Genomic DNA, 16815 nt, shown 5'->3' on the forward strand with positions numbered 1-16815 from the left:
AGCCTTCAAGTGCTCAGGTCTGTCACTCAAACTGGATTATATTTCATCCATTAAGTCCTCCACTACCCAAAGCTTGGCTCCCCTACAGATCAGCCCATAGGCTGTTTTCAGGCTGAATATCTGCTAATACAGCAGTGACTTCTGATACGGCAGTCTTCAATAAATGCCTGAGGGGACAATGAAGATAAGAGCATTTGTGATACATAGTCCAAGAAAAAGGAAGATGTCACTTCAACCTTCTTGAGCAGTTCTCAGTATCCGTCAACACAGCAGAGACATGCAGGTAAAGACTGGCAACCAAGTGGTCTACGTCAATAAGCAGGAAGACTTCCATTCATGGCATTCAGGCCATAAAACAGAGATCAGCCAAAGACGAATGCAGGTCTACACAAACTAGCCAGAGCACACAGGATGGGCAGAGGCTGCTAGCTTTTCACCATTTGGATGTATAAATCATAAGTCATTCCTCTTGTCTTGTTGTTTTTGAGGGTGTTGATCAGTCAGCGTAACCATCACACCACCCTTAAACTACAGTATTTTCTCTCACACCTGCTCCCTCTTCCTTCTCCCTTCCTCATCCACCTACCGTGTGTCATAAGGCCACAGCGTCATTTTTTCAAGACCTAATTACTCTTCGCATTCACTATTTTGATATGAAGTATTTTGCTGTTCAAACAGGCTACCAGGGCAGAACAGAAGCAGTGAAAGATCATCGACAAAGTGTAAACTAATGGAGTTTCATAGGCAGAAGGCAAGCAGTTTAATTTGTCCTGTTTTGACCAGTTTTTCTGTGGCTACACTTTATTCACCACATCACGCTTTTATGTTTTCACTGACTTTAGGTTAGTGTGAGGGAAAACCTTTGAAGTTGAAAGTATCATTTCACTCTGCTTAACAGACCAGAATTCATATTGATTACATACTTGACTTGTTTCCATTTCTGCATGGTTGAATTCTCTGTGTTCATCCTATAATCTCTGGGTTAGTCTGAGGTCCAACTCTCATGACAGACCACAGCAACAAATCCTCCCGGGGGTTTCTCAGAACACCTGCATCTTGGTGTTATTTATGCCTCTAGAAGACCAGATTTGGGGGATGAGTCACATTTGCGTCTTATTTACATCTGAAAGACAGGGGCGAGGAGAGGACATCATGGTTGAGTGGGAAGCAGACGGGGTGAGGTGGCCCCGCTGGCACAGTATCAAAGCAGGTTTTTGTGCGCTCTAAAACTGTCCTCGACCAGAGAAAACATTGGCTCATTGAAAGCCGTCTGTCTGTTTGTCCAATCGAATGGTTAGAAATAAGTTGTCTTGCTTGATTTATTTATATCACAGCTGTTTTAGGAGCTGATAGTCTACTTAAGTTCACTCCACTGGGACGTACAGGTATATTTTTGCATTAGTGGTGGTTACACAGTTATGCACATTGATATACAGTTTGTGTATATAAAAATGTCCTTTTGGAGCTCTCCCTGGATCTTTGCCTGAACAAAAAAATCATTGCAGAATGGAAAAAAACTTTGTACCATCTTCTACCCATCTGAGGCAGGAGTTCAGCGATGGTATGATTACAGCTCCATACTCTAGGCTTTTATCTAAAATTAAATCTGTTGTATCTTTTAATGATTTTGAGTGCTTGATTCATGCTTTTATCCCGACCCGTCTGGACTACTGTAATGCACTTTACACTGGCATTAACCAGGCCTCCCTCGCTCGCTTGCAGTTAGTCCAAAACGCGGCTGCTCGTCTTTTAACAGGAACTCGTAAGCATGACCACATTACCCCCATTCTCGCCTCCCTCCACTGGCTCCCTGTCCATTTTAGAATACATTTTAAAATGTTATTGTTTGTTTTTAAGTCACTAAATGATTTGGCACAACAGTATATCACTGACCTTATACATGTCTATACCCCCCCCCCCCCCCCCCCCCCCCCGAGAGCATTGAGATCTGCTGATCAGCTGCGTCTTGTTGTGCAAAAAAGCAGGCAAAAGACCAGGGGGGTCCGTGCTTTTTCAGTGGTAGCTCCTAAGCTATGGAATGAGCTACCCACCCATGTCAAAGTGGCCCCCACCCTGGATACTTTTAAATCTCACTTAAAAACTCATTTTTATTCCTTGGCTTTTAATACAGCGTGAGAGTTGTGTGGTCTCTGTCTGTCTTTTACTGTATTTTTATATTTCTCAGTGTTTTATCTGATCTTATGGTTTTATTGCCTTTTATATGCTTTAATTTCTTGTATTTTAACTTTAACTTTCTTTATTTTACTCTTTTGTATTTGTTGTGCAGCACTTTGGTAACCTTGTTGTTTTTAAAATGTGCTATACAAATAAAGTGGATTGGACTGGATTGGATACTCTCCTTTACCCCTATAGATAAAGCCACACACAGTTTGTTGTACAGAAAACGTTTTTTTTATTTTAGGCGATCAAAGATATATAATTTTTACTCTCTGTTTTTTGCCTAAACCTAACCAAGTAGTTTTGGTGCCTAAACATAACCAAACCCGACCAGTTCTTAACGTTATTTATCGTCCAAAAGTCACAGTCTCAGTCATAATATGTCAAATGTTTGGCAGCAAGCTTTTCTTTGAAGATGAGGGGCCTCTGACCAAGCTGCTGTATTTGACGAGCTGGAAGTGAGAGAGTGTTGGCCATTAAACTCTTTGCAACACCTTTGGTTGACCAACGACAGTGAGTTCAATCACGTTTCCGGTTCACCACCACAGTATGTCGGGTCATATGCCAGCAGGACACCAACTGCACAACACTGTTAACGCAACTGGTTGAGGGGGAATGAATTTAACCATTTAAAGATGAATCCACCCATTGGTCCACCAGCAATATGTCTTTCACACACATTCAGACCAACTTCAGCCTTGCATGAAAATAAAATGCAGGGTCACTTGCCAAGGAAAGTGGAAACTTGCTCAGCATTTGCTGGACTGCAACATCATCATTATAAGTCGCTGCAGTGGCCAATCTAAATCTGTGCAAGCATCCGATTCTGCATCGCCTAGACGGTTTCACAAAAATGGGGGTTTGGGGAGTTCCTACGGTGGCCCTGAGAGTCCAAAGACAACAACGTTTAGGCAAAAGAAATTGACATGTCCGATAACACACAAGCATTTACAGTGCACATACAATACAAACAGGACATGAAATTGAACCATTTATAGGGACTTGGGTTCTGTCCAATCACAACCAAGAATTGTTCCCTAAACTTTTCTGTAATCTGAAATGTTGTTGTGTTTTCTGACATGTGTTGTGTCTTGACCCTCAGGGCCACCGTAGATTTCTTTTTGGCAACACCTCATCCATGTATGTAATCAGATTGGTTCAGCCATTTTAATTTGGGTATGTCATTTAACCCCAAAAGAGGATTGGAATGGAAGAGGGTAACACATAAAAGTTGGTTTAGGACTGTTGACAAACTGGTAAAAAAGACAAACATTACTTGCTTGTGATTATTAATATATATATATTAATATCACAGGCCTCAACATGTGCACACATCTTTTGTCAATAGCCTTATATTGTAATTTGCTAATTAAGAAATTTTACTTGAATTAAATTGTCAGCTTCAGTCATTTGTAATGGCAAATCAGAACTGAACCGAATTTTGCAGCATTTTAACATTATTCAGCATTTTGTTGGTCATTTGTACGTCTGCCAAGTACATTTTTGTACAAAAAACACAAAAAGAAAAATGTGTCGTTGAGGCTGTCGTCAATACTGCTGACAGATGAGCCGATGGTGCTGTGTACTGATCTGGTGGCTGATGCGATAATTATACTTTGGAGTATTTCCATGCCGACTAAACCAAAATATCAAATTTTGAAGGAGCAATAGAGCATCTTTGACACATCTTTTGTCACAGGAAAATTATCCTTTCTTGGGAAAATATACAAAAGAAATATCAAAATATCCTAAAAATGTTTTGTTTCTTTTCAGCTCCAACGCTATATTTAACAAGATCTGTGGCAGTCAGTCTTTTGTTCAGGACCAAACAATGTCTGGATGTGCCGGAAAAATATTACCACACATAATTCAATTTTGAATGCAAGAAAGTGAAAACTAGCGACAGCTTTGTCGCTTGGCTTGAAAAACGTATTGTTATTGATTAGTTTTCTGTAAACATTCTGCAACGATTTAAATGAATATCAACCCCAGGGGATGCTCAAGACACATTTCAACTGAATCCAGCAAAAAAGGACAACAATTCATAACTAAAACAGTAGAGCTATAGGTTTTTTCTATACCTCAGTCAGCCAGCTCATATGGAATAGATTATTACGTGAATGTAGAATATGTTAAGTTTACATTTGGTGTGTAGGCTCTGACCTTTTCATCCCCCACAAGGAAACTCTAATCTTAACACAGCAGGGAGCAGGGGGGGGAGAGATGACAACTTCCCCTCCCTGAAGACTCAGAGCCTACAGCTGGATGCAGGAGTGGGAGTGAGGCTTATCATATAACTTTACAGCCGAGTAAGACAGTATCAGATATGCACGTACCGAAAGAAAAAGAGGAGATTTTTCAATGAATGACATGTTTGTTGACAGTTTCAATGGAGAGTTGGCAAGCTGCTCCTGCTCACAGGGTTAGAAGGCATAACTTTCGTCCTTCCTGTCAGCTCTCCATGATTATCTCCCCACTCTCCTGTCACATTTACTTTATGATGCGCAGTTCATTACGACACTCCTCTTCCATCCAGTGACAGTCTGATAAATCGCACACGGAAGATGGAAACAACTATTCGATTTAAATTCACGAAACCAAGAAATAAGTGGCAAAACATGCAAGAAAAGCTACATGTATGGGAAAAGAAAAGTGCATTCTTCTTTTCGGGTGGAGTATTGTTACCCAAGTCAAAGGTGGTGCTTTGATTTCTCTACTGACAAGAAGACAAGAAGCAGCGTGACCTTTTAACCTGTCAGTCCATTCACACAGAAGAGCAGAATGGGAGGCTGGTTTCCTCGTCGTGCATTCAAAAGGTCCCATTTCCTTCACAGCGGCGTATGACTGATGTTAACTTCAATGCAGCTGGGTCCTGCATGACACATGCTCAGAATAGAATAAGAAGATGGAAAGATAGGGATGCCATTTACAAAGACCTGCAAAAAGTAATGGGTTAGTGAGTGTCCTTCACTCATCTGATGAAGGTCCTTCACACACTTAACAGCTCATGAAAATTCATTCCATAATATTAAGACGCATTACTTTTTCGCAAAATCGGATCAATTTGAAGGATGGCCTATTTTAAAATTTGACAATTAGCTTGAGCGTGGATTTAATTATACATGGAAACTGCTGATGGCTGCATGTGTTATTTTGTACTACAAAGGCACACAAACTCTTTCTTTTCAATCCAAAAAAGCATTAAACATATTCTTTATTCGAACAGGTCTTCTCCATCATTCGTTCATTCGTTCGGTGCAGTCTTTAATGAGTCATGAATAATAGTATAAAGCAGCACCGCCTTCTGTTAAACTGGAAAAGTACTGAACAGAGCAGGAGACGTGGAGGTCACTCTCACTGGTTGAAATGCACATCTCTCAGCTGTTTGTAATTAGGCCTGATTCTTTACAGCCACACACTTGATGAATGCTGGTGAACCTCACTCGTGTTTTGTTTTTGTTTTTAATTGGGCTGCTAGTGGAACCAAACCTCTGCCTGTGCCACAGCCCTCTCAAAAACTGCCCAAATACCTGTTTTTTTGTGTGAGCAGCCATGTCAGAAATAAAAACGTGGGCATTTTGGAGGGCAGTGCTGGCCGAGTGCCTGGGACTGATCATCCTTGTCTTCACCGGCCTGTCGGCTGCAATAGGAGACCGAAATAATTCCTACCCTGACCAGGAGATCAAAGTGGCATTTGCCTTTGGCTTGGCCGTTGCCACGTTAGCCCAGTGTATAGGTCACATTAGCGGTGCCCATCTGAATCCTGCCATCACCGTGGGCCTCCTGGCCAGCTGCCACATGAGCCTCCTCAGAGCCGTTTTCTACATGATAGCTCAGATTTTTGGAGCAGTGGCTGGCAGTGCTATTGTGTATGGTATCAGACCAGAAACCACACATTCACTCGGTGTTAACAAGGTAAGGCTGAATCCATGCGTTTCCAATTTTCCTGTTATCCTCCCCTTAATGAATGACATGTTCTGCTCGGTGTTGAGTGGCATTTGGGGAATTGCCTCCGGCCTGATCTAGTTTCCTCGTGGAAGTCAGACACTCAAAGTTTTGTGCTGTAATCTCGAAGACGTCCACACTTACTAACTGCTGGTGATGTTGTTTAATTTAAATGTCAAATTTTCCTTATCATGGTTTGTAGCTGCTGTGCAACAAAGGAAGGCCTTCTCTCACCAGGGAGTGTTTACAGGATGAAAGCTTGTGCCGTCTACTGCAGTAATATGTTAAGGGCTGAATGAGTCAGGCAGCTAAATACCAAGGGGAGGCACTACAGGTGAAATCATGCACTGGTTAATTTTGAGACTTCAGGCTAGTAGGCCTCCGTAACATGTCTTCTTCAGACTAGTGGAAAGAAAATATCCAAAATACACATTAAAGTGTGTATTTAGTTCAGGTTTCTCAGGCCTTTTTCTCAAAGAGAGGCTTTTTTCACTTAAACTAACCCAGAAATCTCCACATCAGTAGCACTAACATACACCAACATTTCCAGCTTTATTTATGTATCTATATTCTGAAGGTTTTTTTATAGAGGGGTTTGTTCATATATCATCCATAGCCTGATTTATCTAACATTTAATTCATTTTCATGGCCTGTTGACAGTATTTCCTTTATTTTATTCATTGAGTGATGAAAAGAGAGATCCAAAAAACCTTTTGACTCTAATCTATCAACAACTTTGAGCCTGGCTTCATCAAATGTTTAGAAGTGTTTTCAAACTGGTGCACTTTTAATATGATAAAGCATCATTTGCATATTTGAACATAACATTGCAGAAAACTTGTAGTACAAAAAATAATTTTCTCAATGTAAGTAATCAACTAGGATAGTTAAAACCTAAAAAGATTAACTAAAATTATCAACAAAAACTGAATAAATCACATTACTGTGTTTCAGAGATATCTGCTGAAGTTAGCATGTTAACCAGCTAGCCCCAGCCCGTGGCTTCTGTGCCAGTGGTGTAAACAGAACCCTAGTCCCTGGGCTACCAGTCCAAACTGCTAGCTCCACGGCTAACTATGCTAACTAGCTAAAGGCAGCTACAGCAGCAGAAGTTAACAGTTACTCTGGCGATATGTTGCCCCTTATTCAATTTGAGTATGAATTTAACAGTTGGCCAATTCCTTCATACCTTTTTTTAAATGTAAGTATGTTTATAGGTCTTTGGGAGTTACTGCATGTCTGGGGAAAAGTGTTGTGGCTCCAGAGGAAGCTGCATGTAATCTGAATGCCCCCGTGATGTCAGTCATTGACTAAGTTGCATTATGGGTAATGTAGTGCACCAGGATTTGAAAAGGACTGCATGGAATAAAAAAAGGTAATATCTTTGACTCTTTATGGACAATTTTTTAAAAACAAATCATCAAACAGTGTTTATAGTAGTGCAATGCTAGACCCACTGGTTTAGCCACTGGGCTGCTTTTAAAAACCTGGCACCTACATTACCCACAATACAACTTAGCGACTGAGTGACATCACTGGACACAATTTATCAGATTACATGCAGCCACAAAAGGCTTTACACTACTTGAATGTGGAAGATTGGTGGAGTTACCCTTTAGTTGTATATCCATAGAGGCAGGAAAGAGGCAGGGTGTAAACTGAAGCGTTTTCTCGTATTGAAGCTGAATGGAATTACCCCAAGTCAAGGATTTACTGTAGAACTCCTGCTCACCCTCCAGCTCGTCCTGTGTGTGCTGGCAGTCACCGACAAAAGACGTGATGTGGGCGGATTTGGACCTCTGGCAATCGGATTGTCTGTGGGGCTGGGACACCTTGCTGGAGTGAGTATATCAAAACATTTCCTCTCATTAATTCGGTAGATGGTTTCTCCGTCTGATACAATGGATTGGCGTAGGATGAACTGGCTATAAATCCGGCTTGCGTGTAATCCGCTGACGTACGGCCAGAGAAGCAAGTGGTGGTTTCCTCTGATATGGTTTACAGATCAGCTACACAGGATGTGGTATCAACCCAGCTCGATCCCTTGGTCCTGCAATCATACAGAAGTCTTTTGATGATCATTGGGTATGTATTGGAGAGCTGTAAATCTGATATTTTGCAAGTGTTCCACTCGTGAGTCATTTCTATTGAAACAGAAACGGATGCTCTTTTGTTTTTCAGGTGTACTGGGCCGGACCGATGAGTGGCGGTGTGGTGGCAGCTCTTCTGTATTATTCTCTGCTGGTGCCCAGAGATGAGCCCTTGAGCGAACAAGCACGAGCCCTGTTCTGCTGTGGCTCGACAATAGAGGTTGAAGTTTTTCTTGAGCCCCCCCTCGAGGATGTCAAAGATGGATGGTCAAGGAGGTAGTCTGGTGGAAATCACTACTTTGTGATGCTTATTTGTATCCAATAAAATATTTTTTCAAACATAAGGAGCTTCTCTCTGTGATGCTCAAATGTGTAACCTGAAGTCATCTTTTTCCTGGTTCATCTTTTTGTTCCCCTCCCCTCTGCCCACAAACCTCCTCACTATAAATACAGAAGCTCATTCATGTTGGTTTGACACACCAAACACATTCGACGCAGAGATGACAGAAATAAAAAGCTGGGAGTTTTGGAGGGCAGTGGCTGCAGAATTTGTCGGCATGTTGCTGTTCATATTCGTGGGTTTAACTGCTATCATTGGAAACAATGAGAAGGGCATTGCTTGGGAGCTGAAGGTCTCGCTGGCCTTCGCGCTGGCCATCGCCACACTGGTTCAGAGTTTGGGGCACGTCAGCGGGGCGCACTTAAATCCTGCAGTCTCGCTGGGGCTACTGGTGAGCTGCCAGATCAGTGCACTCAGATGTGTCTGCTACATCTTGGCTCAGATGCTCGGGGCAGTTGCAGCTAGTGCTATTGTGAACGGAGCCGGAAACCGTAATCCCCTCGGTGTTAACAAGGCAAGAGGTCGTTTTTAATATCTGTTTTTTTACTTTAATTTATTGTGATTTTGAAAAATGTGTCATGTAATATACACCACTGCATTGATTCTAACTTTTTGCATTTAGCTGTGTTTTTTTTTTCATTGTCTTTCACAGCTAAACAACGTGACCAAAGCACAAGGCTTCATCATCGAGTTCCTTGCAACCCTACAGCTGGTCTTGTGTGTGATAGCAGTGACCGACAAGCGACGGAGTGATGTCAAAGGTTCTGCACCGCTGGCTATTGGGCTGTCTGTGGGGCTCGGGCACCTCGCAGCTGTAAGTGAATCCCAATCCTGATGTTTTCTGCTTGGATTTTACAGCAATTTGGACCAGTTGAGCAGAGCAGAGTGAAATCCTTTCAGGGCACAAATGTATGTTATAAAGGAGACTCTTAGTGGAGAAAGTTGCCTCTTCAGCTAAGTACTGTAGAGGTGGACAAGGTTTCATTTAAATGATAGAAGGTGGGAGAAAAAGCTATGCAGTCGCAGCAATTTGCTGACGATTTTTGTTCAATTTCTCTGAGGACCGACAGGTGTTGATGCTTTTTGAGGCCATTTGCAGTGGTGTGGGGCAGATTTCCTGTTCACTCGCTCACTCAAACAGTGTTGGTGAGGGTCTACTTGAGACCACTGTTCCTCTTTTGACAATACAGTTTCCCTGTGTTGCACAGGAATTGTCATGATTCAAGACTTTACTCTTGTTACATAATTTTTCAGGGTGTGTGGCTGACATGCCAGTAGTTCAGGAAGCGGGCGCAGCAAATCACAATTGCAAAAGCGGCTACAGCGGCGCGATAAGTCGAATACAAATTGGCAGCACGTGTCAAATTACTGTAAGTGCATTTTCCTGGCAACATCACGCAACTTTCCAAGGAACAAGTGGGTCGGGCGCTGCCTGCTGCCAAGACAAACTTATTGAATGAATTAGGTTTTTTAAAGTCGCACTTCAAAATGCGAAAACTGCATCACAAACGGGAACAGTGGTCACAGTTAGGCCGTCAACATAAACAACTTTAATTTTTTTTTAAATTGTGATATTCGGGCAACACTGTTACAATGATATTAAGTTTATTTTGATAAAATACAAATGTTATACTGTAAGGTGACCTTCTGAGTGGAGGAATGACATGCGCAATTAACCCTTTCATGCAATGATTATTCGATCACAAAGTAATATTTTTTAATGCTTGGTTTTACTGTTACAAGTGAAAAATCACGACGATACCATTTTATTTGTTATTTTGAAGGAGTTAAATGTCCACTGCAGTATAAACCATACATCACCAGTATGAAAAAATGATTCAGGAATAACTTTCAAAACCTTTTTAACTCTCAGGAAACCAGAATGGTAAAGACATTTTAATCATCAGACATTTATATATTATTTTTCTTGTAAAGCTATTTTTTGTGACTGAAAATATCTATCTAACCGTAACCCTATATTCTGCCTACTGGATCTATATTTAGATCTTAAGATGATCTAATAATGCTGTTAATTAAACTATTCAGGGGTAAATCATATCATAATTTAATATAGGACATAAGGCAGATCTCAAGAAGAGTGGACAGAAGTACAATAAATTCTAATTACAATCTGGTTTAATGCATTTTTAACAACTTATGTAGCTGTAAAAAAAAAAAATATTTTTAGCTGCCTAGTTTTCTGAAAATGGGAGGATTTGACAGTTATTCTAGAGGGACTTTTAAATGTATTATGTCATATCTCAAAACTGTTATTTATATGGACTCTAAGGAGTGTAACTGTCCTCCACAACACCATGCATGAAAGGGTTAATTGGTACATTCATACTGCATATACTCAAACTACTGATATGAATTCATTAATATAACTTGCTGAGTAACTGACTTTTCCCATCTACAGATCAGTTTCACCGGATGTGGTATCAACCCTGCTCGCTCTTTCGGACCCGCCCTGATACGTAGCAGCATGGAGGACCACTGGGTAATGTCAGCAAACAATTTCAAGCCTTTGCTCTAAAATAAATTTTTTGTCCATTTTATTTTGTTGACAAATGATCTCTCTCGCTTTTATTCAAGCTGTACTGGCTGGGGCCCATGTGTGGCGGCATAGCAGCGGCTCTTATCTACGATTTCCTTCTGTGTCCACGAGCACAAAACTTCAGGACGCGCAGGAACGTCCTGCTTAATGGTCCAGAAGATGAAAACGATGCATTTGACACAATTAGAGGAGGCAACGGCAGCCCGGGGCCAAGTCAGGGGCCAAGTCAGTGGCCAAAACAATGAAAAACATGCAACATATAAATTACAGATGAGCTTTAAATATGGCTGATCACATTTTTATTTTTGGAGTGAGTTTTTGTAGTTGCTTTTATCATGTGTGTGATAAATTGTTATAATAAAGATAATTTTTCATCCACTTTCACTGTTTTCATCTCAAACTATTTCCTAATTTGCAGAGTTCAAAGACAGTTCAACATATCCTTATTTACATTGAGCAGCTACCAGAATAACACAATGTATATTTAGATCTGCTTGACCTTGACGCTACTTTCTTTATAATGTATCACATACTGTGTTATTCTATTCATTGTGCTTGGCGTCCGTCCCAAAAACCTCCGTTCTGAAACAACGAGAGGATGTGGATCAGGTAATTGCACATAAAAGTACTTTAAATTCTTCATAAGAAACGGCATGATTAGACAAGACGTGACCATCATGGAGGTTTCCTTTTTGGCTGTGACACAAGAATGTCCGTTCTCCATCTACGCACACGGCCCCTCTCACATCCCGTTTTATGGCTCATGGGTATTTGATGATCCCCACACCCTGGGCTAATCATTGAATAACCATTGAGTGACTTTAAACTCCACAGCCCAACATTTCTCAGTAGAAACCCTGCGGTCTGAGGGCAATCCAGCCAAGGTCGTTTAATGCAGGTTATTGTTAGCTTAAGCACCAATCATGGGGCAGGATGACCGCCGTGGTTGGATGCACATCCCCTTGCTGAGCATTCCCATTATCCTGCTCAGTGTGAGATGATCATTAACAAAATGTCTGTGTCCCAAATAATTTTTACGATGTCCCATGTGGAAATAAAGGTGTACATATTGTTTTATTGTCATGCCTAGGTTGTTCCATGTATTGCAACACAGCTAGGCAGGTGATGAGAAATTACTGATGTATAACACAAAGTTTGATGCAAGAGGTTACACGACCTGCACAGCCTGAATAAATCAACATATTTCATTGTATTTAATTGCAATTGCTGGAATATTTAGAATAAAAATATTTATCTACATCAGCATATAGATCATTCTTTATGTCTTTCCTCCCTTCGAGGAGGACTATGCTGTGCTCTGGTGTATGTTACCACAACTCTGTCAGCTTGGTTCCTCATAAACCCACCGAGGTGCACTGTGTGTTTAAATTTATCAATGAAGGATCGCCGTGCTGATGGGTTTATCTCACTTATACGACCCGACGCTTCTTCACATGATTTTTTATGGTGGAATTCAGAGGCCGGTCATGTGACGGCGGCCAATCTAAAATCTCCTTCCTTTGTGTGCTTAACCTCGGAGGTCAGGGCATTGTGTTTAGTCTCTTGTTTTGAAGTTTGTCCTGAACAACATGGACAATGCCCTTTTTGTTGTGCCTCAGTCATTTTTGTCTGAGACTGTCCTGCATCAAATGATTTGGCTCTCGTGTTGAGCTTGATTATTCCCTGAGTTGGCATGGGAGAGTGTTCAGTGCTCCTCTCATTCTCTTTATCTGGACAAAATAAACAATTGGGAATGAAGGCTTAAGCTGATTGAAGCTGATTTGACAAGTTAACAGGATAATATTCAACCCAAGAAATAAAACACATATTTTCAACAGTTTTTGTGATAGAAAACCTGTTTCATTTATTTTCACCTTACAAATCAATAGTGATTAATTAAAGTATAAGGTTTCCAATATCCTGTATATTTTTTATTGTCAACAAATAGCATTTAAAGACCAAAATCATCAATGCATTGATACTAATGAGAATTGTCTGTGTAACCAAAGCCTGATAACTTCCTCTGTGCCGAAGAATCTTTGGGCTCTTGAAAATTGTGATGAGAAGCAGTGTTTACACATTTCATTGACTAAACACTTGATTGATTAGGTTTCTGATTATTTGCACAATAACTCAGTTATGAAATTAGTTGTTAGTTGCTGCCATGTTGTTGGTAAAACTAAAATTAGTTGAATAAATAAGCCTTCAATTAACTCTGAGCTACTCATGTATGCATTGAGCGTTCCTTAAATAAGAATCACAGTAACATAAATGTTCCTGCCTTTATAAAGGCTAAGTTTTATCTCACTGAAGGAAGAATTTTATGTTTATTTAATAAGATTTGATTGTTAAAGATAGAAATGCATTACACTGAAGCAAGAATTTAAGTGTTAGCCTCACACGAATATCAAAATAAGGCAAACAGAAAGATCCAAGTTGAGAAAACACAAACATTTAGTGCATCAAAAATCTTGTTTACAGCGCAGATGTTGTCCAAAGACTATTTAAAACAGATCAATGTGCCACAATGTGTGATTCCTTCATTACAGTTAACATGGGCACTGTAGTTTGTTTTAAGTCCCACGCACACTGTCCTGCCCTGCTTACTAAGGTGCACTGTGTAGTTTAGGTGAAGGCATCTTTGTTCATATTTAGCGGACCCTTCTTCTCCAAAACTACATAGTGCCCCTTTAAAGTAATGTCTGCTGAGAGCTGCGGTGCCCAGCTATTTACGGACATTACTGAGCCTCTTTAAAACAAACCGATATATCAGTGACCTGTTCATTAAGATTTACATCCTCAGAAGGAACATGAGGGGTGATAATATATACAGTGACACCTGCACTCAAAGGCACATACACGTCTTCCTTAGTATGCACATGTAGAGTAACATTTCCAACTTAAAGACTACGTGCCTTCAACCTTAACCCCTCCCATCAGCCCTCTTCACCCCATCTCCACATACTGACTGATGCCGGGCCCTTATCTGCAACCCAAGAGTTACCCGCCACGCTCACTCCCTTTCTGCTTTTCATCAGTTTTTGGCAACGGTTCAATAAACGTTGTGTCAAAAAAGGGGGGGTTGTGGGCCCCGGCTATAGATATCTGGTGAACTGAACTGTGCATTAGGGTAATAAGGTGCCAATCAAAACTGCAGAGTAAAACAGTTTTCAGTTCCCCTTTTTATGACCACGCAGCCACACAGATGTCATGAAAATGATCCCTCAGCTCTTTCTACGTGACACTACTGCCCTACAATTTCACAGCTTTAGTGTGTTTCTCCCAACGTCAGCACACCACCTTCAAGTTCAGTTAACAGTCAGTGTAACAGCAGGGCTGTAAACACATGTCAGAGGGTGCAGCGGGTGAATGATCCCACTACTAGAAACTACTACAGAGGTCTTGACCCCTGAAACTGCTTCGTAAACACAGATCAAAACAGGCCAAAGTGCTCACATCGATTCTGGGAAAGTAAAAGGCCGAATGAGTGATTCAGACAGTATATAGACCAGTGTCACCACTACTAAAGTTAAAAACGAGGGATTTAAACCTGCTATCACTCTCCAATAGATTTACAGATGGTTTAAAGCTCAGGCGAACAACTAACAGAGGCAACAGATGCAAATAAGCTGCTAGCTAACTCTGGTGCAATTATTTTTAATTATGCGCTGTCCCTATAAAAATGAACAATAAAAATAAATAAATAAACAACTGGCAACAACCAAAGCCAGGTTATTAAAGGAGAAGTTCACCCCAAAATTTAAATTTAGTCATTGTCTACTCTCACATGCTGATGAACTTTCGTGGTCCACAAATCATTTCTGGAGCTTCACAACAAAACAGTGTTGCAGCATTCCTCCTAAACATCAAAGAAGATGGGGACCACTGGGGGAAAAATGTGAAAAATAAATAAATAAATAAAAGCAATAAAATGACTCCATACGGCTTGCACTGTGTAATCCATGTCTCCTGAAGCCTCAAAACCCCAAATTGATTTGAAAAGACACTATTTATCTATTTATTTATTTACACTCTCTTTTAAGCCAAAATCTTCACTGTAGCTAGCTAAAACATTAGCGCGCACCCTGCGCGTGCAGGAACTCGCACGTCAAGGGTGTGAATAATGTCTTTTCAAATCAATTTGGGATCACTGGGCCTCTGGAGATGTGGATTATTTATTGTTTTGGGTTTTTTTGGGGGGGGTTTCTTTTTATAATTTAAAACAAGTCCCCATCAACTTCAGTTCTTTAGGAGGATGTTGCAACACTGTTTTGTTGTGAAGCTCCAGAAATGCTTTGTGGCCTACAAAACTTCACCTGACTTTCCATCGACATGAGGGTGAGTAGGAATTTTCACTTTTTGTTGAACTTTCCTTTAATGTTTTCTGGTGTTCTTGAAGATATGTTTATCAATAATGTTTGTCAATACAACCTCCTTGCATTTATATATGTGGTGAATAAAGTCTGATTTTGATTAAAACGGGCTTAGTTTTAAACCCATAAAACGATAATTAAGTCAACTCTGCATGTGACTAGAAGGCAAGTTTATGTCTAACTAAAAGAAATATGGATCGGGCCTTTATTGACTGACGTTGCGGTTAAATGCACCGCTGGTTCTAATGTGCTGTGTGACATTGTTGGAAAGCTAAATCCTATCAAAGAAATCAGGCCCCCTGCAGCTCAGTGATTGTAATTTAAATTGTATTCCCATAACACATCCAAGTGTGCATACACAAATATGACTGCTGTGACCTCTGTGGTGTTCAGTATCTGCATGTCCATGTGATGTACAACGCCAGAGGGAATATCATCACATTCATGTTTATTCTGCCATGAGTACATGACACACACACGCACACACACACACACACACTCACAGCCACCACTTAGTATTGTATGTGTGCAAACAAAGCTGACAGCTTTAAATGTAGAGGACATAAAACGGTGTGCAACACTGCCGCCCTCTGGTCTAAAGGTTACAATGCATTTACACCAACTACTAACAAAATGACGTTAGATTAACATTGTTTCATCTCAATATAAGAATGATTTTTAACCTTTAAAAAACTTCTTCAAACAATCAGAACCCCTTACATCACCCATTCATAAACATGTTTGAGTGATATCGTGTAGTCATCTCATGCTCAGTGTGTTACCTAATACTGTATGTTCATCCATTGTGTCTGGAAGCTCTCAAAGTTTTGCAATTGTACCAAGCTGCAGCCGTTGTAGTGTTTGATGTTTGTTTTATTTCTGAGAACATGTGATGTAACAAATTAGATTCATTTAAGATGGAGGAATCTGTTGCTCCTTGTTGAAAATCTCATGGTAGGCTGCACCAACCTTTCTGCATAGGTCTAGCTTAATTAGACTCTATTTAGACTTGGAAGTTAAAGACTTGGTGAGACATGATGACTGAAATGACGTGCCTATGATCATTTTATGATTTCAGTTTATGTTTTTATGTTTTTTTTTTAGTCTGGCTGTTAGTTTAAAAGTGATGAGCAGAGACTGTTTTTTAGATATTAGGTTTTTTAGATATTAGGAAATACATAAGCTTTTCTAAAGTTATTTGTTTTTGTTTGATTACATTTCTTTCAATGAATATCAATAATTAAAATACAAATTCAATGTCATGTCATACTGTTTAACAAGGAGATAAATAATGAATAATGACAGGAAACTGCAAGTAAGGCTTGGACCAA

General features: G+C 40.3%; 2 protein-coding genes across 4 annotated transcripts; both read left to right on the forward strand.

Annotated features, from left to right (window-relative positions):
* Positions 1-5589: 5589 nt before the first annotated feature.
* Positions 5590-8769, forward strand: LOC311267273 (aquaporin-1-like). Of its 3 annotated transcripts, none has more exons than XM_084370244.1 (5): positions 5590-6093; positions 7864-7965; positions 8129-8209; positions 8306-8490; positions 8668-8769. In XM_084370244.1, the coding sequence occupies exons 1-5, from the start codon at positions 5731-5733 to the stop codon at positions 8687-8689; spliced, it is 753 nt and encodes a 250-aa protein (XP_084226370.1). In that variant the 5' UTR covers positions 5590-5730; the 3' UTR covers positions 8690-8769. The 3 variants fall into 3 exon arrangements, with proteins under 3 accessions (XP_084226370.1, XP_084226368.1, XP_084226369.1); XM_084370242.1 differs by having other exon boundaries at positions 5592-6093; positions 7807-7965; positions 8668-8768; XM_084370243.1 differs by lacking the exon at positions 8668-8769 and having other exon boundaries at positions 5592-6093; positions 7807-7965; positions 8306-8558.
* LOC311267274 (aquaporin-1-like) lies at positions 8685-11489 on the forward strand. The gene is made up of 4 exons (XM_084370245.1): positions 8685-9068; positions 9207-9368; positions 10974-11054; positions 11150-11489. The coding sequence occupies exons 1-4, from the start codon at positions 8715-8717 to the stop codon at positions 11354-11356; spliced, it is 804 nt and encodes a 267-aa protein (XP_084226371.1). The 5' UTR covers positions 8685-8714; the 3' UTR covers positions 11357-11489.
* The last annotated feature ends 5326 nt before the right edge of the window (positions 11490-16815 follow it).

Source organism: Pagrus pagrus (genome assembly GCF_965226575.1).
Source record: "Pagrus pagrus genome assembly, chromosome: 12".
NCBI classification, from domain to species: Eukaryota; Metazoa; Chordata; class Actinopteri; order Spariformes; family Sparidae; genus Pagrus; species Pagrus pagrus.

Bases quoted from the DNA above. Each gene is read 5' to 3' on its own strand.
- LOC311267274 (XM_084370245.1), top strand. From the start codon at position 8,715: ATGACAGAAATAAAAAGCTGGGAGTTTTGGAGGGCAGTGGCTGCAGAA. The intron at 9,369-10,973 runs GTAAGTGAATCC...TCCCATCTACAG, and splicing joins GGCTCGGGCACCTCGCAGCT to ATCAGTTTCACCGGATGTGG. The intron at 11,055-11,149 runs GTAATGTCAGCA...CTTTTATTCAAG, and splicing joins GCAGCATGGAGGACCACTGG to CTGTACTGGCTGGGGCCCAT.
- LOC311267273 (XM_084370242.1), top strand. From the start codon at position 5,731: ATGTCAGAAATAAAAACGTGGGCATTTTGGAGGGCAGTGCTGGCCGAG. The intron at 6,094-7,806 runs GTAAGGCTGAAT...CTCGTATTGAAG, and splicing joins ATTCACTCGGTGTTAACAAG to CTGAATGGAATTACCCCAAG. The intron at 7,966-8,128 runs GTGAGTATATCA...TATGGTTTACAG, and splicing joins GGCTGGGACACCTTGCTGGA to ATCAGCTACACAGGATGTGG.